The sequence below is a fragment of the Xiphophorus maculatus genome, chromosome 4 (genome assembly GCF_002775205.1).
Source record: "Xiphophorus maculatus strain JP 163 A chromosome 4, X_maculatus-5.0-male, whole genome shotgun sequence".
NCBI lineage: Eukaryota > Metazoa > Chordata > Actinopteri > Cyprinodontiformes > Poeciliidae > Xiphophorus > Xiphophorus maculatus.
The window spans coordinates 31,247,337-31,273,201 of NC_036446.1; the positions used below are offsets into that span (position 1 = coordinate 31,247,337).

General features: G+C 41.3%; 1 protein-coding gene across 2 annotated transcripts in view; it reads right to left on the bottom strand.

Moving 5' to 3' along the window:
• adamts18 (ADAM metallopeptidase with thrombospondin type 1 motif 18) overlaps positions 1-24,485 on the bottom strand; it is a 60,151-nt gene extending 35,666 nt beyond the window's left edge. The window contains exons 1-7 of one of the 2 annotated variants that reach the window (XM_023331695.1): positions 24,093-24,485; positions 23,701-23,782; positions 21,955-22,268; positions 2,800-3,061; positions 1,846-2,060; positions 670-753; positions 393-552 (exon numbers count right to left, since the gene is read on the bottom strand). In XM_023331695.1, coding sequence (XP_023187463.1) covers positions 393-552; positions 670-753; positions 1,846-2,060; positions 2,800-3,061; positions 21,955-22,268; positions 23,701-23,782; positions 24,093-24,194 — 1,219 coding nt within the window. In that variant the 5' untranslated portion in view covers positions 24,195-24,485. Of the gene's footprint in view, positions 1-392; positions 553-669; positions 754-1,845; positions 2,061-2,795; positions 3,062-21,954; positions 22,269-23,700; positions 23,783-24,092 lie in introns of those variants that run through there. The other variant, XM_023331696.1, reaches the window with a different exon arrangement.
• Between the last annotated feature and the right edge of the window lie 1,380 nt (positions 24,486-25,865).

Below are 25,865 nucleotides of genomic sequence, written 5' to 3' on the forward strand. Positions count from 1 at the left end.
GACTGCAGAGTGAAGCTCAGCAGAGGCGTATCGAGAGAGAGAGAGTAAACATACTCATGTTTTTATGGCGCGTTTCATAAAACATTGCTAGCAGGAGTAAAATGCTAGCATGACGTTTGTCCTGGTGGGACAAACATTTCTGCTTCTGTTGAGGAAAACACATTAAATTTGACACAATCAGTATTGACAATAAAACAAAACAATTAATACTAATTTGTTATTTTTCTGCACATAAAACCAGCCAGTTAATTTTTTACAAAGTATCAAGAGGGAGTTCTGGAAAGATAGATGTCTGTCCTTAAGTCACTCCAACTGTTATTGGCCACCAAGAAACAAAAACAAATAAAAAAACAACAACATATTTTAGATGCTCCACGCTGAACATTTCATACCCAGGGTGTCACAGGGCTCGTTCTTCCAGGAGCAAATGTCAAGTCCGGTGAGAAGAACAGCATGGTCGTGCCGTTTACCTCCTTTCCCCACCAGACCCGACTGCCACTGGCAGAAACTGTTGAGGGACTGGTCGGCATGGTGATTTATATTCAAGCCCAGCTGGAAAAGAAGAGCGGGAAGTTGAGAAAAAGAGGGAGCGGGTGTAGCTAAGTTTTTTTAGTGGTGTCTAGTGAAATATGGAGGAATTTAAATTTAAACCAACGTTGGTTCACTTACGGCGTCGTGTTCCAGCAGGAGCAAGCTGACCACCACGATGTTGATGTCAGATCCTATGGTGCCATCTTTAAAAAGACTGGAAACCTACAACAACACTGAGATAGTCAGCAGCAGAAAATCAAACCATGGACAACTCCATCACATTTTCATGTTTTATGTTCATTTTCATTCATAGTTCATTTGCAGTAGAAACATGAAGAAATGCTTTAAGTTTTAGAGCATTACAGCATAAGACCGTAGACAATGGAAATAGGGAAAAAGTGCAAAGAAAACACCCAGTATTAAAAATGTGTGATTCAGACTAATATTGGGCTTTCAAACTTTAACTATAACAAGTATTGTTTTTGTAATCTGGAGCTTTCTGCGGCACACCATTACGACAAACATTTTTGGAGTAGAACAGTTTAACTTGGACATTTGAGTTTGTTGTCCCATAAGAACATAAATTGGTACTTCATGATTGCCTGGGGGAGCACATATAAGCTCTGGACACTTTAAGATGAGGACTGTATATTTTTGTAAACGATTAAGAAAATATGGCAGGTTACGGCGCCACAGAAAATGTTGTAGTAAGCATGCCAGGCCATTAGGTGGCACTGTATAACTGCTGTAAAATGACACGAACAACACAGAACGGAGCCATTTCTGTCGTTTGCGAGAGCGAAGCGCATGCGGGATGGACAGAGAAAGACAAAGCTACTACATTATTGTTTAAAAAAAAGGCGCGGCTCGCATGGCCACATGGGAACACAAAACCAGTGTTTTCAAATTTTAACCCGGTTTCAAAAATGATCATTTCTGGTCTCCTGAGAGGCTCAATTATATGGACACACAGCCCAAACTATACAGAACTTTTGCTGATAAACCTTAAATTATCTTCATGTTACAATTGTGTTTCATTTTTTTTCCTTCAGCACTTTACATTTTCAATTTTCATGTTGGACAAGTGACCAAAGAGCTACTACATTTAATTTCCCTTTGGGCTAAACAAAGTATTACTGAATTGAATTGAACTGAGGAAACATCAGCTCTCAGAGAGTTAGCTCTGTCTGTTTAGTGGCCATCTTCCTTACCGATGCTCCTTCCAGTTAAAGGCCAGGTGCAGGTGGGAAACTTCTGTGTGTGTTACCTAACTATTATTATCTCCTCCCATCCTTTCACCTCTCCAGTACTCACCATATTCATGACGGTGAGGACGTAGGTGGTGACGTTCTCCCTGCCGTGTTTCTCCAGCATCTTCCTGTCTGCCACCACCAGGGTCTCCACATTCAGACCTCCCACCCTGTTGGAGTTGATGGGCGATCTCCTCGCCCGCCCGGGCTCCTCCACCTCGGGCGCAGCAAACTCATCCGGCAAGATGAAGAGGTCCCCTACGGGAGGCTGGGGAGCATCTGAGAAGTAAAAAATGAACATGAATAAAAGTGAGAGGAGAGGATCCACGCACAGAGGGAAGCATACACATACAGTCAATTAATTAGAGGGGAATTGGAAGAGGTGCCAATTTATTTTACAAATAAAAATATGAATTCTGTTCAGCCTCCTTTAATATGACACCCCTGCAGAAATTCAGTGTGAGCAGTTATCATTAGATGTCACTTAATCTGTAAATTTAGATATTGTAAAAAACAGTGAAATGAGTTAAATCATTTCCATTCTGAAAATCATATATATATATTTTTTTTTTTTTTTGAGTAATTTGTTTGTAGAGACATCATAACCCAATTTCTTTATGGTTTCTGTTGTGTGTGCTTTGTTTAATTTATTGATTTTAGTTCCATATATACAGAGTAGGTGTGGAAAACGAAAAGCATGTTTCTTACCTAGCAACCAGGAGCAATAAATCTAAAAGGTATTAGTACTTTGTGTCATTCTGTTGTGAAAATTCAAACAAAAATTTGAATTTTCTGTTGTGAATTTGAATTAGATCATTCATGCATTAGCTATAATATCCATATTTAAAAACATTTGTTGTTTCTTTATTTTTCCCCCCCAAAGTTATTAAAAGTGATTGTGGGACATCCAGAGAGGCTCTTCCAGACCCCGGACCTCTGTCCACAATAACAGCAATTACACCGACTAAAACGCGCTGGACAGTTGACCACAGAAGGAATACAAAGTTCCCTTACATACATTGCTTGCGGCGCCCGCAGAAGTGTTGCCGCTGCAGTTTTCCGTGTTGGTAGTCGTGGTGTGTCTGCGCTTGGTGCTGATGATGGGAGCGGTAGGGGTTCTCATCGCTGCTCGATCTTCGGTGAACAACGTGCTCTGCGGAGCGCTTGTAGACCACATGCGGGTGATGACCATAGGGGGCGCTGTAGTTGTGCCGGTCAGCCAGATGTTGAGGTAGCGGAGCGATCAAGTACTCCTCGTTAGAGACCCGGATCAGGCCTGCCTGGAAAACACACACGCACGCACACATTTCACAACTAGCTCAATCTTAAAGTTTGCACGTTTGGCTGTAATCAAATGCATAAACTTTGATTCTGACACAATGTTATAATCAAAAGCAAAGTTTGATTGGTTGGTTGGTTGTAATCAAATGTTTGTTTTCCAGGAACCCAGCTTTGTTCAGACTGCTCAAACGTAGAGCGGGGAAAAAAATAAATAAAAATTCATCCACCGCATAATGAGGCCATCGCTAGCATCTCATTTGAACACTTAATCTGTCAAGTTCTTCCTATCAAGAAGCAATTGTTGCTGCTCATCAACCTGTGAAGGGTTTCAAACACTTTGAATTCCGTCTTTCTGTAGGAAGAAAGACTATTCAAAACTACCAAGTCTTTTAAAGACTTGGACACCCAAGGAACTCTACCTGCTCCACAATTTCTAATTCTCAGCAAAACTGCAGACAAACCAATGAATAACGTCTCTACAGTCATGCCAAAGTCCAAGGTGTTATTCCTCTACGTTTCTTGAAATCGAAGTGTTAGCTTTTCTGACCGATATCTCACTGTTTTGACTCACTAGTTGCGTTTCCATTGAGCATAAAATTGCGCTAATTGGAATTAAAAATACATTTGCTTATTGGAAACATGCCAATTTAAGAAAAGCTCGTGTTTTTTGATCAAATGTTTTTGAGCTAGGATGAGGTGTTTTTTCGGCCTTACCAAAATCGATGTACTTCGCAAAGCTGCAATGGAAACAGTTTTGTCACATCATGTCGGATTGTTATTTGTAGCCACTGGCCTCCTTGGACAATACATAGCCGGCTCCACCAGAAGTCTCACAGCATCGTCATTCGAAAGTGTTGAACCCACTACTCACTGCAATTTTCCCAAAACGCTGCATACATAAGTAGCCACAACTTACGTGTCAGGAGCTTGACATTCCAACGCCTCAATAAGACGCAGACGTCTTTTCTGATGGCTCATAATGAGCGCTGGCACTATTGCTGAATTATGAATAAATCTTGTGTACATTCAGGTGTGATTTCTTATTTAATGGAAATACTACAATTGAGAAATTGTTTACTTTGTCATCAGTAGAATATTGACAGTTTTGCGCATATCTGTAACAGAAACACACCCAGTCAGGTCTCCCAAACCTGTCCTCTGAAGAGAATGTCCAGCTGAATCTTAAACATTCCACCTGATCACAGGCGTCTACCTAATTCACCTCAACAAACGTACACAATGTAGCGCTGCAGTCGACACACATTCAGGCTCCTGGCCATGCACCCACTGACCCATTTGTGAGTGGTGTGTGTGAGTATCATGTCCTGGACTGTGTATATGTATGTGTGTGTTTGTGTGAAAGAGCTCTATGCTCCAGTTGAACTGACCCCATTACCCTTAGACTAGCAGGTGACAAAATAAACTTAGGCAGGACAAAAGGGAAGCCATGGTGAGGCTCTTGTTGTCAAAACACTGCCTGGGTATATGGCAGACTGCCATCACTCCATCCATCCTTCCATCCATCACTCCATCCATCCTTCCATCCACCCATCTCCATCCATCCATTCATTCAATTCCTTAGAAATCTGTTGATTGCACCAATCCTTGATGACTCAGTATGAAGATTTTCCATGATGCTACTTGCTAGGTCCATTGGTTGTCAAGTCTTCTGTCCTGTCAGTGATTGGCTGTATTCAAACTCTCTTTATGTAAAGAATCTCGAGCTTCAGCCATTAGGTGTGGTCTCAAAGTAAGGAAATGTCATTGGCAAATAAAGATGACTAGAGCTTCCTACAACAGAGGAAATCCCATGAACTTGATATTGACCTTTTGGGACTTAGAGCTTCTCCATGAATACTTTTTTTTTAATCATTCTGACTTTTTTCCATGCTAAGTGCTAGTTCTCCAGTGCCTTGGGGTTCTTTTGGTATTCCTGGTTTTATCTCAGGAACCTTTGGAGTAACCTCTGTAACCTTTTCAAGACTGATGAATGTTAGGGACTTTCTCTCCTGAATTTTTTATAAACTGGGGCAGAATGTGTTTCTTTTTACTTTTTACATGGTTTCGTAATTCATGCCAGACAGTAAATAAGCCTGAGTGTGGCTGGTGCAGCTGAACCAAGAAAGGAGTTAATCAGACTAAATTCTTGATTTAAAACAGGGACTAATTATATCTCTACATAGGGCCTGGTTGATTCAGACAGGTTTACTTTCTTAATAAATTAAATAAGTGTTTTTAAAACTTCTTTTTGAGTTAACAATTGAAACAATTAATCATATTTATTGTGATGAATCAAACATTGAAATAGTTGTCAACTAAGTAATCGATTAATTGTTAAGTGGAGTTCACAGACCATTTGATTAAAGAACAACATACTCAGACAAGTACTTTAGACAAAACGGTACAAAAGAAATTTATACATTTTGCATTTAAGATGAAAAAAAAAACCTGTCTGCAAATATGTTTTACCCAAAACTCCTAAAGTGGCACAGTTTTTTCATCACCTCGATCAAATTCTGTAAAAAAAAGAAAAAAAGAAAATCTCCTTTTAAGCAGTTTTTGACATCTAATTATTAACTTGTTAATCAAAAACTAATCAATAAATCAGCCCTGCATTATATTGCTGTTAAATCAAGCAGGAAGTGCTGAGCTTTTCATAAGTTATTTTTTAGCTGCAGATGCATCTTTTTTTCTTTTACAAATCATCAAGCGTTCCCCAGAGGAATGCTGTGTTATTGTATTTTATTTAAGGAATTGTTTATTTTCTGATGTAAAAAAAAAAAAAGAATAGATTAATTTGCATTCCTTTTAACATATTTCTAATATCGTCTAAGAAAATTCTGCAGAATGTGCCTTTTTTTTTGTCCGATTAATTGTCAGAATAATCGATTGCTAAAATAACCATTCGTCGCGCCCCTACAGTATTCTGCACAGGTGTAAATACTTTTTTTGGAGCACTGCACTCCAACAGTTCCTTCTGCCAGACACGTGACCACGTAGAATGGGCATCAGCCAATGAAAAGCGGCCCCTCTGGTAAGGTCCATGTAGTCCACAAGGAAACAATGAACTCTTTTTTTTTTTCCTTCTTTTTCTTCCTTAGCAGCGAATCCATTAAGAGACTAACATAAAGGCTGATGAGACTTTTTACTCCGTTTGCAGCCACGGTGTAATTACATATTCCTTTGGCGCTGCCTCTCATTTCCCATCACTCAAAGGTTTTATTATTGACCCACCTGAAGCACAACCATCCAGCACTAAAAGCCGCATCGCTAACATGTCTGCCCGTCTACCACGTCTCCCCGCTCTCCTTTCCCAGCAGCGAGCAGATGGAAAGCTCTGTGATGATAATGACAGGAAATCAATCCCATCTGCAGCAAACAGTTAGAACGGAGCTTTGTTAAAGCGTGTGAGCATGTGTGTGTCTGGATTAAAAGTCCTTTTGTCAGCATTTGTTTCTGTGTTCCAGTGAATACCGAAGCGAGTGTTTTGTGTCGTGGGTATTTAGGTGAGCAGAATCCAGATGCATGGATTCTCCTCTGTTCTGTTTCCCTGCACACCTGTAACCTGTTGGTGTGACTGACCGACCTCACGTTCGGTCAGTCGTCACCTGGTTTGCTCTGTCCTTTGCCTGGGCGGTCTGCTTCCCATCATGTTTTATCCCTAATCTTCGGATTTCTGTTTGTTTGGACGCTCATGTTTGAAATGCAGCGATATAGTTCGTCGACTCGATAACAGCTCCGGCAAAACACCGAGCGCTCCCCATCACAGGCCTGCGTGGCAATAAATATTCATCTGATTTGCTCTGAATGAAAGCTCAAAAACTGAAAACAGATTTGTGTATCAGTGGTTTTTCTTCTTCGTCTCCTTCGCTTCAGCGGGAGTTCCCCAGCCGTGCCACATGGACGAGTTCAAACTGGGTCCAACTCCCACAGCAGCAAAAGTAATAAAATAATGCCATATTGGTCATTGAGCTTTTTAAACCTTTAACAGTTTTTTTTTTGTTATATATGTAGGTGGATTTTATGATAGACCAACATTTTCTTCACATTTTTCCCATCATTGCGAAGTCCTCTCATAACTTTTCCTGAGCTCTGGGCCCCGTTTACACAATTACTCGATTTTTTTTGTTGTTACAGTTTCACTTTTTGAAACCAGGTTTCAGAGTGTAGGTTTTCTTTAACAACAGAGGTGTGAAGTACTACATAGGTGCGAAACTGCACTTGTCCAGAACCCACGATTGCAGATAACAACCAAAACACTGGCGGCTAGCATCAAGCTAACTTAATCGGTTCAGTTTAACACAACTTCTAATAAGGAATACACATGGAGATGGGTTACTGTTTTCTAAATTAGCTTGAAGCTAGTGAGGAGCGAGCTATAGGTGAAAAGCACATGAGCATTTCAACGACTTGTTAAAATCACAGCGCCATGTAGTGGCCTGGCATGACAACTACACTGGGTTTAAAGTGTCTTGGCGGTGCCGTCTAAACATTAAACTGACAACTTTCTGGGAATTCCTTTGAGACTCATGCAAAACAATTACATTTGATTCAGTCTTGAAAAATGTCGACAAAACGCCAAAGCAGACATCAAGTCATCAGGTATGAGGCACAGAATTACAGCCACTCACACTCATTTATCAGTCCCCCCAGTTTCTGGCGAGAGAAATGAATGCAAAATCAGCAGATCACATCACTTCATAAACAGTGATGATAACTCCCGCCTGCAGGTGGCAATGTTTCTTATTTCTACTACACTGCTGCCTCAGCCACATGTAGTAGTCTGTGATCCATTGGCAAATAACAAAAAGTCACGTTTACCGTCATACAAAAAACATGCAAAATTCCTTGCAAATATTCCAAGTGCAGCACCAAGAAATCTGAGTTTTGTTTAAAAAATAAAAAAACCCCACAAAAACTATCACAAAATCCTGGAGGGACTGATTAGAAAAACAGGATTCAGTTGCTGATGATTGAAATGGCGTCAACTAGGACTAAGACACATTTTCCAGACTCTTTTCTTTACTTTTCCACCGTGACTCTAGATTACTGGACAGTGTTGCTGGGTCTTGAGCTTGTTTTCCATCCAGAAAATGGAGATAACTCTTACCTCATCAAAGTGCCTTCTTCCACAACCACAGAAATATTTAATGAATTTGAATATGCATCCCAAATTAGGCTTGTTTTTAAGATTAAAAGTATCTTTAGAAAATAACTTCAGTGCAAAACATAATTCCACATAAGCCCACATTTCTGCATTAAACATGTTTTTTCATTGATCTGACATAATATTCAAATCTTAAATGTCATATTTTTATTAGGTGTAAGTAGAAAACCATCATAGTAGACAAAAATAAAACCTTGAAAACATCCATGTATGTAATTATTCTATGTAATTTTACTTGTGTTACTGAAATAAATTACATTTTCCATTTAATTTGAGAGATGTATCCCACCTTTTAAGAATGTCAGCAACCAGGAGGCGATAGCATTGCTTTATCTTAAATGCTTTGCAGAATTATCATAGATATGCACATTTAAGGTGGCAGTTTATATGTTTGATAATTACAAGAAGAGTAGATTGCATATAGAGTCTCCCAGGTGCCCTTGTTAAAAGACTATCATGTAATGTCACCAGAAAAGACCTCTGGTTATCTCCTGACATTAACACTGGGTAGGACTTAGCAAAATTAAAGGGCTAACTGTGTTAGCTGAACACCTTTTTACTTCCTCTCACATATTCACCATCGCACATGGTGAGATAAGAGGTTAGAGAGGAAAACTTCCTGTTTGGAAAAGCTCTCTGGAAATTGTATTTTATTTTATTTTTAAAACGGCTTTTCCTCTGTTTTTAACTAAAATTGTTGCAAGCTGCTAAAAGCTTTTGCTTGGCAGTGCAACCATTTCAGCCGAGCTTGTGTCTGTATAACTGTATAAACTAGTCTCTTCTAAGGGCTTCCTACCATAATATTACGAGGCAAATGACTAAGTGCTTACATGCTGTTAAAGACTGGGGCCGAGCAGTGAGAAGCCCCAAGCTGGTGATTACCGAGCTCTGAAGCACATCTGCACTCCAGCTCAGCGGAGACCACATGAGCACAGTGTGTGGTGAAGAAGAAGAAGAAGAAGAAGAAGAAGAGGGAGAGGTGGGGCAGGGGGGGAAATCATACGGGAGCAAAGGAGGCCCCTCAGGCATCTAGCATACTCAATGGAGTCATAGTCGGAGTAATTACAGTTTGCTTATGTCAGTGACGTGTCTTTAAAACAGGGTAGAAATCGGGTAAAGAAGAGATGTTAATTTTGGATCTTGGATCAGAACGAGACAAGAGCAACGCTGAAATGACAGGGCAGGACACAGACTTTCCCATGCGGCACACAATGTGGCATTCATGCTAAAATAGCTGGGCAGCTAAGTTTCAGCGGCACAGTTTCTAATCACCTGATTAAAGAAAGACATTTATAGACAACCCCTGTCAAGATCACAACGACTTAAATTGTCACTCACACGATAAAGCCACTTGCGTGATTTAAAAAGATGAACTGCTGTGCTTTCATTCTGTGCACACAAAAATCTTTGAATAATAAATATCAGTTCTGAGGCATCGCAGAGTATTGCAGTTTTTATATGAAGTAATTGGGTCAAATCCCAGCGCCATCTTGTGAGGTAATCAGGGTAAGTCAAAACCTAAACGACCAAGGCTGAATACACAGAAGCAGAGGAAGTTGAGAGCGATTTCAGGGAAGATTTGAGCGATTTGTCTGCACTTTTGGAAGAAGACGCTAGGGTGGAGTGATGATGAAGAACAGGGAGCTGGTTCTACTGAAGGACTGCAACCCTATTTTTATTGAGCCTTATTGATCAGGAAGCAGCAATGACTCCAACGTCCCTGTGGAGGAAGGGTCCGAAGATGAAGGGTTGGAGTTGGACATCTATGACCTCCAAATCCCTGAATGGTAATAAACAGATCTATGTATATAGAAATAACTCATCTTCAATTCTGGTTTAAGTCAAATAATCCAGTTGCTTTAAAGTAACTGGTCCAAGTTCGCCGTGTGTTCCAGTATATGAATGTTCTGCGCAAGGCGTTTAGCAAACCTTCCTATTCCTCCTATTTCCAAGCCAGCAGAAATCACCTCTCTTCTCCTGCACGCTTACTCTTGCAAAATTAACCAGTAGTTGGAGCCCTAATTCAAAGTAATTACATTCGAAAACAGACAAAACACACACACACATTCACAAAAGAGGTGTGTGTGACCGTAACATGCTGTTCCTCTGCCAAGGCTGCATCCCTGAGTCACAAATCACAGGTTTTGAAAGGCAAAGCCAAAAAAACAGAGACGTTTTTCTGGAGAAGATAACTGCCTAACAGCAGGTCATCATGTAAACATGGAAATATTTGGATTTTGAAGTTCCTGGAAAATAGACCTTTGTCATGTAGAACATTTTTTAACCTGTCGGAGATTAAACTGAGTGTTTTAGCCATAAATTTGTGTACATTTCACAGCGATTACACAATGAAGCCAAACTATAATACAGTTAAAATAAAAAGAAAATGTTAGCTGTGAACTGTTTTAAATGAATATGAATGAATGATAAACCTGGATCAATTCAAACAGTTGAAAATGTTTAGAACCGTTCCTGATGCCATCCAAAAATACTACAACCCAACCAGGGCAATTTTCTGGAACAAATTTCTACCCTGGGTGGTAAAAACCATTCTGGTTCGTGAAAAAGGTTCCTCCAGCGGAAATGCGCCTTAAATCAGGATGTGCAGCTTTACAAGAGCTGGGGTGTCATTTTGGAATCCCATGCTGTCCTTTCTATTCCCGGGCTTTATGAATAGTTTTGCTCTTTGCGGTCAATCTTTTGTTTCCCCTTCTAGTCTTCTCTTCACGGTACATTTAGATAATCACGTGCCTGCTGACTGACAATTATTCTTTTTTGGGCTGGCCTGTCTTATTTCTGCACTGAACGTATTGTTAATGCTGCTAAGTTGGCAAGCAAATTGTTTTTCTCGCACATTTAACACCGTAGCAATTCATGTGCTGCGCTACGCGCTCATTTTCGACAATGAGTCGTTGAAAACTGCTAAGTGCGACTAGCACAACATAGAATAATCAAATGTCTTCTTTTCATCATTTTTTGTGGGGACCAACAAGGATCCGTAAATTGACTGGTGTGATGCATAGAATATGACAGCCTTTCTATAATTGGACCTACTCTGCAGATGCGGCCTACTGAGTGCTTCGGAGCAAACAGCGGCGAAGCGCACAACGGGTTTATTTATACAGGTAGAGCGGAAACACATGTAGACACACTGAAAACTGTGAGTCGCTGTAGCAGGTGGTTAGTGCAAGTGTGGCTTTAAGGACGAACAGGAAAATAGACTTCCTACCATCCTGGTTGTAACAAATGAGTGACGAAGCACATGGTGGTGTGTGCAGCTGGTATACGTGTTTCTGTGTATGACAAAGGTGCCAAAGATCCCATCACTCACATGGACACGAAAGCTATAAATGGCAGGACAAAGTGAGAATTCATTACAACTGACTGAAGATGAATACGTAAACTAAAACATCTACACATTTTTATGTGTCTTTGTGAGCCTGCTGCTTTATTATTTCTATTTTTACAATTTAATACAATTTCAGATTTTTGTGTTATTTTTGATCGCGTTCAAAAAAATGAGCTACTTTTCTTAAAGGTTAATTTTCTAGGCTACAGAAGTATAATTGTTAGAGATGGGCAGATATGACAATTTGGGCCAATATCTATAGCCACTATATATACTGCTGTTCTGGGATGATTTACCAATATTTTATTAAATTTTCTGCTCTATTAATCATCGGAATAATTGATACGTTACTTGATTACTAAAATAATTGTTTACAACAGCACTTACAATGTTTACAACAGACCTATTTACAATGTCTAAAATTCATAATGTGCACTCTCCTAATATTCTTAATAATTTCTGCACTACATCTTCAGAAGATTCCCTTCACAGCTGAATTAAGAGTTTTGGTCTTTGGAGTGCCTCCAGTAAGAAACCATCACAGTTAAGATTAAATACCCAATGTTTTATTTTTGTAAAAAAGGCATATATTTTAATATGTTTTAATTTTAATAAAAGTTTTTAAAAAATATACCAAACTTCTGGTCAGTTTTGCCATTTCAATATCTTCCAACAGCAACACTCTGTTGAGTGTTAAAGTGACACTAGTGGGTCAGATTTGATGTATGAGGACTGTTTGTTAAAGCTACAGCATCCACTTGAACACTTCAACGGTGGCCATTAATCTTGTGTGAGAAAGACTTTGCACATGCTAAAAAAAGTACACAAAAGTACACGCACACACACAACACACACACTGTGTTTTTTCTCTTCCTTTCATGCACACACCATCCATATCCTTCCACGCTGAGAGCCTGACCCTCCTCTCCTGCTGGCATCTTACGGTGGTCACTACATCACTGTCAGCATCCAGACCACCAGGGAAACGCTCCGGGTCACTCCGCTGCTGTATCAGCGAGCCCCAAGCTCCAAGTCATGGAATTATGGCCAGCCTGGAGACGTGAATGGAGGCGGGGAGACATTCCAATTTGTTGGCCTTTGGAGAAAGTGGACAGGTACAAATAGCCTGAGAGCTTTCTGGGAATCAGTCACTTGAGGGTTTTTTGTTGTTTTTTTTACCTTTGGAAACAACCTGCAAGATCGGAAGTCGGTTGCCAAAACACAAGAAGCACCATTTGTGCTTCTATTCCTTGAAATATGCTTAAGGTTTTAATGTAACGCATATTCAGATCTACAGTCTTAGGGACACGACAAGCGGGAGGCGACGTCACTCCCTCTCCGTTAATTTCCTATAGGTCACAGTTGCTTGTATTCCTTTGGCCAACTGACACGTGAATGTGTCGTGTAACACGAATGTATTTTTACACGACAACATTTGTGTGCGTGAATTTTTGTGCATGACACAGTAAAGTTGAAAAGTATTTAACTTGTTGCCACAACCGCCGTTGCTATCCCATGTGTTAGGTTTTTACCCGGGTAGCGACGATTTTTGCCCAATGCCGTTTGTTGTTTCCTGTGTCAAACACAATAAATACGCTGCTGAAAAATCTAATGAGAAAACAATATCTACATATTCAATATACAAAGTGCTCTTATATGTACACTAGAATCATCTTTTGACATTTCGTTACGTTACAACCACAAACTTTAAAGGTTTTTACTGGGATTTTATAGGATTGACCAACGTGGGACCTGGTGGTGACAGTGGTAGACGTCTGCCCTGCAATCAGAAGGTTGCCGGTTTGACACAATGTAATAAACATGGGGAACCAATATGTAGTTCTATACTTTATTTTCTCTTGCTTTTATTTTGTTAGTATTTCCTCTAACTCAAGTAAAGCACTTTGAACTGCTTTGTTGCTGAAAATGTGCTATATAAATAAAACGACCCTACCTTAAACTGGCAAAATCAGGAAAACTACCATTCTACAAATCTGGTGGAAGGGCCGAAATACTGAAATCAGTTCTCGTTGCCTCAGCTGCATGGCGAAAATGGCGTCACTTTGTCCTGCAGCCTTCTTGTCACAACTCCCCTGTTGAACCTTTCGTCCCTCTCTCCAGGGAAAGGGACGACACTGAACTCCCTCTGCTCGGTCCTGGTCCAATGCAGCGAGTGAACACCAACGTTAGTTAATTTGTTTCCCGATAACGTGAAATAAACAAAAATTATTATTATTTACAGAAACCCCAAGTGAAAAGCACAGAATCTTGATGTTGTAAGATGACAACATGCGTGCGGGTATAAATACTTTCTCCAAGCAGTGCAAACAAAGCTTGTGAGTGACTGTTTCTGCCCACATCATCATTTCTCTGCCTTTCCCTGAGCTGGTTTTGAAATGCCTAATTAAACTGAAATGCTGTGATCAAAACAGCAGTTCTCCAACTGGATCTCAGCTCTTGATTGCTCCCTTTGCATTGTGTTCTGCAGCCTCTAACCTCATCAAGCATCAATTACAAGTCCTGGGAAAAGAGCAGAGGCTCTCTTCACACCACAGGGAGCCCCTCAGAACTCTCCTCTTACAACAGTCACCGCTGGTTGCCACAACACGCGGCACCGTGTCAACGACGGCCGTCAGACTCCAAGTTTGATCCCAGCGCTTGACATGGAGGAGGGAGGGCTATTTTGGCAGCCTTTTTTTTTTTTTTGTCTTGCATGCAAGTGTGCAAGCACTCAGTGAAGTAGTAAATTGAGGTACGGGGAGGGGCCGCAATCAGTTCATAGCATCCCAGTCTTTTCATCCCTGACCAGATTCTTAGCCTACTGCCCCTTAGAACACAACAATACAACAGTGGATTTAAAAACATAGAAAACACCAAGTCAGCATCGGCTCAAATTACACTTTTATCTCAAGTTTCGATCCAAAATAATGAAGCTGACATGCAGCTAGAAATGCTAGCTTACATCATCAGAGGTAGTCTCTTTATGGTGTTCTCCCAGTCTTTGAAAAAAAAAGAAAAAAAGGCCTTACTAGGATTATATTAGCTCATTTACACTATTTATATTTCCACATCCTGCATTTTTTTTACATATTAGAATGCTGACACAAATAATTCATGAAAAGCTTCATGGGTTATCGGAATAAGTCAGAGATAAAAAGGGAAAGTCTGTGTTTTAAACACCACTGGACTTGTGGGCTACCAGGTCGCTCTGTGAACTTTCTCTGCAGTGTGATGCTCTTGTTCTTGTTCTTGTTCTTGTTTGTGGAGCCAATTGCAGGCTAACCACAGCGGTCACCCTAACTTACTGTGTCAGAATTTGAGGCTTCCAGCTGTGTTTCATACACACCAACCCACACACACTGCTTATGTTTGCAGCAAAGTTATACACAGAACAGGCGTGTGAAGTTTTACCACGATGGGCTTTTGATGTGTTAAGATAATCATGCCTTTACACTAACACTATGATCCGTGAAGTCACAGACAACTTTAATTTTTTTCCTTCTCCAACTTTGAGGCCACATAATAAAGTTGGTTGAGACTTTTTGGCAGGAAACAACTTAGAAAGGTCAGTAGACTGTTTGTCTGCCACTGACTGTTGCTCAGCTGACAGCTCCTGCTGTGACCTTGCTGTGTTTTCACTTGCATGAGGAGACGCTAATCAGATCGCATCACTAAGGATCCATTTTAATACAATGTGCAAACAGCTGGGCTTAAATCAGGCCATTTGTATTTGAATAAGAATGGTATGACACTTACCACTCTACCTACCTTTGAAAAGTATTTATGCCCCGTTTTCTAATAAATATAACTTACTTTGATATCTATAGCTAATATTGAGCAAAACCAAGAACCAACCTTCACAAGCCACCTACTGTATTTTTGGGACTATAAGTCACTTTTTTTCAATTTGGATGGTCCGGCGACTTATAGTCAGGTTTTTGTTGTTGTTAAAGGTTTTATTGGCTCGAATGGCCTTTATTCAAAAGTGGTCAGACAGGACAGTGGGCAATGAGAGAGGGGACATTTGCGGCAAAAGTCACCAGGCCGGGAGTTGAACTTGCGACAGCCTTGTCGAACACTAAGGCCTCCTTACATGGGTTATGATTTGCCCCTGCACCACCACAGCACTCCTTCATGATGCATTTTTTTTGACTGAAGTTAATTCATACTGACCGACATGAACGAAGGAGCATTACAATCTGCTACACAATGGGCTGAAAGAAAGATAGGCAGAGCTGGTGAAACATATCCACAGTTGGGTGTTTCAGTAACGCACTGTGAGGCTTGTGAATGATGCAGTTGCATCCCCACCTCCTGGTTGCCAAGGAGGTGAATATGCGACTTCACCTCTTGGTAAGTCGTATAATCTTACTAAGAATATACAACTAGTTATACGACCTAGCTAGTTCATTTGATGTTTTGTGAATGTTGCAGAAGAATTGAAGCTCTGTGGGTCTAGTAAATAGGGGTATGTCTAAAAAAAACCCACACAGGTTCAATGAGGAACATTTCTCTCAAACACAGATGGTTTAATAGGAACCCTTGGCCAACCTTGGACAGTTCCTTCCACCTTTTCTGCTGTGACTCACAACTGGAAGCCGTGCATTGAAAAGTCATTAGATGATGTTTTGCACGGTGTATCGATGTCAGGGCTCAGGAGGTGGAAGCGGAAAACAAATGCTTTCATTTGTGCTTTCCTCACTCTGGATCTGACTGCTCAACCTGTCTCTGACCTGTCAGGGCCTGGGAAAAGGTCACAGCTAAGAATCATGGTGGGCTCTTCCACAATCAGACAGTCAGACGCTGGGTGTTTCCAAGCCTGGGATGTTTTTCGTTGGAAGACTGACATGTGACATGTTCGTCTTATAGGAAGTTTTAAATTTGTTCAAGAAGCATGTTGTAGGAATAGCCAAGGTCCCTCAGATATATATTCTGATCTTATGAAGGGCCTGGTAGTGCAGGAGTCAGATCAGCTCTGGTCTCCCCAGAAGAATCCTACCCCAGCAAGGGGGGCCGGGAGAACAGAGGGGAGCTGTAAATCACTTCAGTTTTCTGCATTTACTGCAGTGCTGAGCAGCTCTGAACTTGTTCTACATAGTAAGAACCTGTGTGGTTGACACCCACCAACCCCCAAAACAACCAAGCAGGGAGGATTGGGGTCAAGCAGCGTGGCGACCCCAAGGAAAAAAAGGAGACCCCCACCGACAGCACCCCCCATGCGCTTCTCTTACAAATCACACGAGCATTACGCCTGCAATGACATCCTTTTATCTCTCGCACAAAACCGAGGAAGACAACTTTATTGAGAGGAGTGGCGTGAGTGCGGTGCTCCCTAAAGACGGGGCGTGTGAAAAACAAGGAGCACGGTCGGCTATCGTTGAGGATTTACAGTAGAAAATCCCACGTTGTCATCAATCCATCTAGCTGAGCTCTTAATGCCACCTTGCCCTAGTCTTTATTTCAACAACTTCCATCTGTTTAAATGAAACCACTGGCTGCGGCTTGGCGCGGTCGCTGGAACTGACACCTCCGTTGTTACAAAGTGGGCTGGATTCAGGAACCCTATTACAGGCTTCAGCCCCTCTTTCCTCTTCGTTGTTGAAAGAAGACAATAAAAAGGAAGATCAGAGAGACTCTCCTTTTCTCGACACCTTCCCCTCTGCTCCACTGCCCTTTGACGCCGACTGAGTCAACCGCTCTCGGTAAAGAAAGTGATGGACTCATCGCTCTCTGTAAAGAGACCGTCCAGGCTCCCAGGGAGTTTCAACCCCAGACAATAAATTCGCTCTTCTCGCACAACACTTTCACTCTCTCTTTCACCCACCACAGCTCAGCTCGGATCACCTCTCATTCACTCCTTCACACTCTTTGCTTTTCTCTCTGTTGGGTTCTGCTGGTAATCTCTCCTTTCTCTGACTGCCTATCTTCCAGTGTGTTGCCTTAATCCCAACTTAATCCTTTATTTGAACTCATCAGTGCACGGAGCAGGCTCATATGTCTCCTTCCCTCATTTGTACTTAATAAAATACCCCAAGCAGAAGGCTGGATGTAACGGGGTTAAACGGCTGCAGTTTCCCAAATCCCATCACTAGAGACAGAGATGGAGAGTTCAGAGAAAGCATTTCATTCTATTTGGTTAAAATTGTTTTTAAAACAAAATAGTGACGTGAGTCATCTACAGATTTGGGCACGTGGAACCATTGTACAAGTGCAAGGCTTTTGGGGTACGTCTCTATCGTTATTGCAGATTTAAAGAACCTCCGCCACAGTCTCAAGTAATGGTGCACAAACTGAGGTTTAATTTAACCGATCTTTAAAAAGCCCGATTCCAAACATGTCCGACACCAATTTTTCAAGATAAAGCAACAAAGTTGCCAAGCTGGCAGAAATGGGGTAACTCACTATAAAGGTGGGTTGAAAACGTTAATGGTTCAAAACTGCCCAAAGTTTCCATGCTCTTATTTCTATAGTTCAAAGTCCTTTTATTGGAGAGCAGAGACATTGTGAAGGGACTAGAAGTACAAAGTAGGAAATAGTGTTGACCCTCCTTTACATATTGCTTCATGCTGTTGGTCAGCTGGCTGAAAGAATTTGACAAAACTATTCCCTCACTAGCAAGGAACCCTTTTGGTCTATTCATACATATTAAGGCCAGCACGATGATTTGGGTATTTTGTTTAGCATATGCATAAAAAAACCACAAAATAAATGTTTAACTGTAATAGTAAGAAGTGAACCAATTGCAGCTTTCTAATCTGATCTTTAAAAAGCCTGACCTGCTGAATCAGATTTTGACCAATACCAATTTTGTGTCTGAAAAGTAAATGTGCAGACAAAGTCACTAAGTTGGCAGCAGTGGGTTGACTGCTGTTAACCGAGGACGGGGCCTGGTTGTCGGGTCTGTCAGTCAGCCCTTTCTCATGGCAGAGCCAAAGGGGACGGTGGTTGATTTCAAGACCTTTAAGGAGGAGGACAAGATCAGTGTCTCATGTAAATATCGGTCGATTGCCGATTTCCTAAAATGAAAGAAATCAGAGCCACCCTGTCGGTGCACCCCTAGTAATAATCAACATTTTAAATTATTTTAGTAGCCTCCATACTGTTATTGGTTTTTATGTTTTGAAGATAAATTTTTACTGTGATACAGAGAAATTGTGGATATTTTAATTACAGATAAACCGATCCGATATAAGTATCGGTATTATCCCTGATATTGAAAATAATTGTAGACCATGGCCAATCCATACGCGCAGATCTATTGAGTCTAATTCTATGCTTTGTGCTGTTAGCGACATCGTGCTTTATCATTTATTTTACATTGTATGTAGAAATCCTAATTGCACTTTGTGAACCATTTGAAAGGTTTTTTGCAGCTTATTCCTACATGTTTGACCAAGTTAGTCACTTCTGTCAGTTTCATTTTCTCTATTTTTCTTTTTACATTGGCCGTTATACTCCTAATTGCACTGAATGAACAAATTAAGGCTTTGTTGTTTTTACATGTTTGACCAAACCTGTGAAGATATTGGTGTATTTAAAGGCTGTACTGGCGCAGAGTTATCAAATAAATTTGTAATTTATGTGTGTGTTTAAAAAAAAGAAACATTTTAAGTCAATTTAGTGCTGTTTTATTCTATTGGATCGGTATCAGCCAGTGCTAAACCTCAGATATGTGAAAAAACAAGTGAAAAAAGCTGATCGGTGCGTGCCTAGTGTTTATCCTACGTTGGCATATGCTGAAGATCCTGTACCAGCCCACGTCTAATACAGATGGCTCCCAGATCAAAACAATCATTCCGGCCCATTCAAACCCAATCACCACCCCGTCTGGATGTGTCCTCGCATCGCCGTAATGGAACGGGTCAGTGGTGTTTTACTGTGAGTGGAAGCAAACCAAATGAAAGGGACAATGCGAAGATTAGCAGTGCCAACCAGGCGACTCAAACGTCACCCCGGCTTTAATTGCTGCGAACGAGGGGAGACGTAGAAGGAGGGCAAACTGAGGACAGAAAGAGCAGAGCAGGAGGAAGAGAGGCAGGGGGTGAGAGGATCTGTGGAGGCTGGATGAAAAATGGAGGAAGAACTTTTATGGCGCTCTGACTGGTCCATCTGGTTGAGGCTGGTGTGGGATGTGTCAAGGAATGTGTGAAGCTCTGCCGGCACCTCGTAAACCACAAATGAAAGCCGAGGATCTTGTAATTACAGAGTCTCTGTGGTTTAAGGGGAAGTAGATGTCTTGATTTCGAAGAGTCTGAATATATCAGAGAGAAGGAGGAGGCTCTTGGTGTGTAAAGCAACAACTTAGAGCAAAAATCTAGGATGTAGAATGCTCTTAATTCTTAGGTAACGTCTATAAAATCAGAACATGATCAACCAGTTTACATGATGTACTGAAAAACACTCACCCTTCAAAAGGTAGGAAAACTAAAACTATGGATTGCAAAGGATCAAAACAATGTTGTACAAAAGTATCAGTCAGGAGAAGAGTACAAAACCCCCAGCATTATTTATATCGACAATAGTTGGAGAAAAAAAACGAGACATCAGAATAACATTATAAAAACGGAGGTTAGACCAGGGGTGGGCAATCCTGGTCCTCGAGGGCCGGTGTCCTGCAACTCTTAGACGTCTCCCTGGTCCAACACACTTGAATCCAACAGCTGAATCACCTCCTAAGTGCAGTCAAGTTCTCCAGAGTCCTGCTAATGACCTCATTATTTGACTCAGGTGTGTTGAAGTAGAGATACATCTAAAAGTTGCAGGAGACCGGCCCTCGAGGCCTGGAGTTGCCCACCTCTGGGTTAGACTGTGATCAGAAACACTACTAACAGTGTTGAAGGAGGTGAAGAAATTTTCATTCTCCTGGATTCTTCACATGCCTCGGCTAAAAAGTAGGGTCGTAAGAGACGCGTCTTTTTTTCATAGAAAACACCCAAGTCTAGCTAAAATCTCCCAGAATCTTCCAAAAAATGTAAACCTGACTCAAAAACATTTTCTGTTTTTGGTTTGTTTTACAAACACCATTAAGTTCTGACCCAAGTTGAGAGTAGAGGTGGTACAAGGCTGAAGCCTGCGACCCGTACACAGAGGCCTCAGTACTCTTTGCAGCCGTCAACCATTCGATTCCCGTCCCATTGACCTTTCCCACGTCTTTCCCCTCTCCCACAAAGCCACTTTAGTCTTGATTCACAATCAAAATAAAGGCCACTTGAGCAAAAATATTCTTTAAAATCCCCAAAAACCTTCAGGTGTCAGCTAAAAAAAGTGAAGATATAGAGGAGTTTCATTTTTCAGCATCATTGAGACAAAGCACACAAAACCCACAGTCCAGAACTAAATTAGATAGTAAGCCTGTAAAGTGACCTGGGAAGGACTCTGGACAAGAGATGTCATCACAATCGGGATTGATCTCAAAAGAACTTGCGAGGTAAAGTGGTCACATATTGTCAAGTAAGAATGGTGATGTGGGAAACCAACAAGAGAGGCTTCAACACAGTTTTAAATTAAGGGTGTGCACACTTCGGTTATTGCACTGTTTCCATGTGTTTGGTCTTCAGCTGAATTATACTGGCTGAATGCCATACTATGTAAAAACAAAAAAAAAAAAACATGTTAAAATGATTTATGATGTTTAAATTCCTGGCGTCCACTTTGGAGCAGCTGGAAGTAGGAGTGCGCCGATTGCAGTTTTCTGGCCGATCTGGCCAATTTTGGTTGATACCAACTTTTTTTGTCTGAAATGTTGCTAAATATAACAAGAAAGTTGCTGAATTGACAATATTGGAGTGACTATTAACTGCAAATGTGCAGACACGACCTGGTCGGCTGGTCCGTCACTCAAACTTCTCTCACAGGAGAGAAGAAGAGGCTGATTTTTAGACCTTTGTCAGGGGATAGCAATGCAATTATCGGCCAATCACTGATCTCCCAGAATTAAGGAAATTGGCACTGATAAGTGATCAGTGCACACCTGCTTGTTAGCACTGTTGCCTTGCAGCAAAAAGGTGTACCTCTCGCTCAATGACCTCTCACCAATACATCGATGAATGTTCCAGTTTACATTACTTAAGATTGGTACTGTGACATGTGTACAAATAGTAGTAGAAGACAGTATGTCTTAGGAAGTCAAGTCAATGATCTTGACCTAGAAAAAAGTGTCCATAAAGTATTTAAAAAACCCAAACAGCTGTTCTCTAATTCCTAAATACCATAAGTGACAATATTAAAACTTAAAATAAACATTAACATAAAATACTGTACTACTGTATCTTTTTTTGGGAGAGGGCAGTTGTGCAGTTCCCACAATGGAGTGGGAACCGCACAATGGAGTTTTTCATCTCAGTAACTTTTACCACAGCTCAGAGGAGTCCACTTACCAGTCCGGAACATGTTGATATGGCGGCCGAGGAGGCTGACACGTTGCGAATAAATCCCTGATACAAACAGTGGTGGAGCCCCTCATCGCCTATCACCGTGGAGATGCCGTCCGATCCGACCGTCTGCACGGTGAACCCCGGACCGACCACAGAGGACGGAAGCAGGTCCAGGTACATGTCCTGCCCAAAGGCAGACAGCCGATAGTGCAAGGAAAGAGACAGAGACCTCCTGCTGCGACGGCCTCTCCTGGTGACATCGTGCGTCAGATATGTGCCATCAGAGTCCACCTCCACTGGTGTTACAAACACGTAGTCTGAAGGAAAGGGATGGACAAGTCAAAGAGATCCACAGGAGTATGCAGTCATGCAACAAACACAAAGTAGCACATAATTGCTAAATGGCATGAAAATTATACACAGTTTTTCATCCATCCATCGTCTACACCAGCTTTTCCTTGAAGGGATGCAGGATGGGCTGGCACCCATCGCCAATGATCACACAACGCTTGAGGAGCTGCAGAGATCCTCAAGAGCTCAGGTGGAAGAGTCTGTATACTGGTGAACTATAAGTCTCCATTCCACAAATCTGAACCAGTAAGAGGTGATGTTTGCAGTTTGTCACAAGCCATGAGGGGCAGACACCAAACTTGGAGTAAGGTGTTTTGCGATCATCTCCATGAGAAAACATGACGCTGGCCATATCATGTTGTGAGGGTGCCTGTCTTTGGCAAGAAAAACTGGTTGGAGTTGATAAGGAAAGAAAAAAATGCTGGAGGCCAACAAAGACTTGAGACTAGAGGTGCAAATCACTAATTTCCTTAATTTGGTGAGGTCAGCGATCAGCTGACACTGACATGAGAGACCGATCTTATCCACCGTTCCTATCTACATCCGCAAAGGTCTAAAAATCAGCCAGTGTCCCCTTTTGCTCTGCCATGAGAGAGGATTGACTGACAGACCCGCCCACCTTGTTGCATGTGCAGTTAACAACAGTCACCCCATTGTTGCCAAATTTGCAATTTGGTCTCTAAATTTAGCAACTTTTGAGACCAAAAATAGTATCGGACAAAATCACAATCAGGAGGTGAGTTGTTTTTTTTTTAAGATTGGTTATCAGCCAATGCAACCCTACTTGAAACTGCAAAGGTGATAGAGACACACACCAAAACCCTTGCACCTGTGTAAAGCCTGAGAGGTGAGGGATACAAATTTTCACTTCACTTTCCTGATTTTTACTTTTCCTTCCAGTTCACATAAAATCCCAATCAAACACATTCTGACTAGACAAAACTCAAGGTGTGTGAATTGTCTCCTGTAAACCACACAGTCCATGCAGCACATAGATATGCAAGCACACTTTTTATTGTTTTCTATCTCTTTGGGGTAAATCCTTCAACACTGCGTGCTTGGGACTAAGTCAGAGTGTGCAAATCGTCTGCACAGTTTTTACAAAGCAGATGTAAGGATTCCCAGAAAAGAGAATCCTTACATGGGTTTTGCACTAACTGCCTCTCAGACTGAATGGAGCAATGGAGACATAACGTATCTTAACAGGGGGTTGCTGAATTTTTATTGCACAAGCAGCTGGGATGTCACCCAGACAATAAGCTTGTTTTCACTTCAGACTTTCTCTTTGCCACCACTGAAGCCAGCTGTACCAGTCGCTTCATTCCCATTCGCTCTACAACCGTGGAGCAGTGCCAGCTGGGACACAACATCCAGAGATGTCAAAAGACAAGCACTCACCATAATTTAATCCGTGGCTATGGCTGGAAGAGTAGCTGGCCGTAGCAGAGTGGGAGGCGTGTGTGCAATAAATGTGCAGAGTCTGCAAAAAGAGGAGAGAAAAAGCCATCAGTGGACAGGTAGCAACAGGTTGAGACCAGAGCTGGAAACTGGATACCATAAATAGGTGATGAGTGAAGTTCCCCTGCTGCAATGTGAGTTTTACACTTGAGTTTAATTTGGCATCACTTTTTAACACAATGAATGAAAGTCAGTGTGAAGCTGCTGCAGAAAAATGAAATAAAATAAAATAAAATAAAATAAATAATAATAGTAATGATGTTTGTTTGTCTACGTTCCAAGTTCGCGCGTCCTGAGAATAAAGGTGAGGAAAATAACTCTTGCCGACATGCCTTAACGATGCTCCAAGTCAAGAAGGTGGAAAGAAACTTGACTCTGCTGCAGCCGACCGGCGGGACGGGTAAAGTCCATATCAGTAGAAACAGGCAGTCCATGATGATGGCATGCAGAGCGGACACCTCCGAGGTTACCTCCGAAAAAAGCGCAAAAGCAACAACAACCTGCGGCAGCGCATAATGCAGTAAACTCGCATTGTTTGGTGGCTTCGCTCCGCTCTGAGCTTTCAGGTGAAGTCAGCTGGCTGTAGCGGCCGGTCTGGAGCGCTCATGAGGGCGTGTGTGTGTGTTGGTAGTGAGAGTGTGTGTGTTTTGATGAGGAGCGGACCGCAGTAGCGCGGGTTATCAAGGGGAGAGGCGCTAACTGAGAGCTGCGCTCAGTTCGGTGTGCTGGATGAGCCATAAGTCAGCTGCAGGCAGCCAATCAGCTCGCAGTATCCTTCTGCCTCGCGAAGATGAAAAGGAAAGAGATTCTCCTCATGGCAACGACAAACTCTTAACGCTGCGTTCAGAGGCAGCTCGGAAATGTCTCTTTCGAACGCTAAATGAGAGGATAATTACTTCAATGGCTCCTTTTCCCCTACTTTTTAGACGCTAAATTAAGTTGAGGAAATTCGTGTGATTTACGTTCTCGTTATAAGGTTATTGTAAATGTTTCACCTCGTCTAATAATACGGAAGTTACTATGACATTTTCCGAAAACTAATTCACTAATTCGGACGTTTGTATTTCTGGAACATGAAATAGATATTAAACTAGAACCATGAAGGCGATGGACGGAAGTCCAGACATCCCACCGCGTAAACAAGAAGGATTTATCCTATGCTTTTTCGTTCAGGATGTTACTAAAATAAATAAATAAATAATATTGTACTTAGTCTAGTAGTCAGAAAGTACACAACTGCATTATTAATTCTATAATATATCAAATAAAAGTGCTGCCAAGAAAATAATAGTCTTTTTTAATCCCACAGTGGTGAAATTCACAGCAGCACAGTAACAACATACACCCAACCGAATACAAAAATATCTAAAAACAATATAAACCAGATAATAGTGAAAAGGAAGATAAAATAAGATTAAGTAGAAACCAGAATATCCAGGAAATTTTTAACTTACAAGATACGTACATAGTACATTCTTTTGTACAAGGTTATATGTGAAAAATTGGACTAGACTTATTGTTTATTTAAATATTGCACATAAATATAGGTCGTAAAAATCTTACACTTTAATGCGGCATCCTCATGGTAAAACATGGTGGTGGCAGTATCAGTGGGTTACCTTTTTTCACCAGGAACACTGAAGCTTGTCAGAGTTAAAGATAGACAGTAGGAAACCCTGAAAGAAAAACTGACTTCAGACCGGAGTGTTCATCTTCAAGGAGGACAACAAACCCAACCATGTAACACCAGCCACAATGGGTTGGATTAGATCAAAGCATTTTCATTCTAGAGTATTAAAAATGGATAAACACTTTAGTGTCGTAATGTTTGTTACTGCTTAAAATGGAGGGTTTAAAAAAAAAAAAGCTTTCCCCAAAATGAAACCATGGAGAACAGAAGGAGTGCTTCTTCACCAACCAAGCGTCAATGTGAAACATACCTTAAAAGAATTAAATGTTAGCATAGAAAACAACAGATGTGACTGGAAAATCAGCTTTTTCTCCATAAAGATCAAAGATTCTGTTTCAGACAGAAACCTTGTCTGAATTCTGACGTGTATAAATGTCAGATGATATTCTCCATGTTTCGTCACCACATGCTAGAA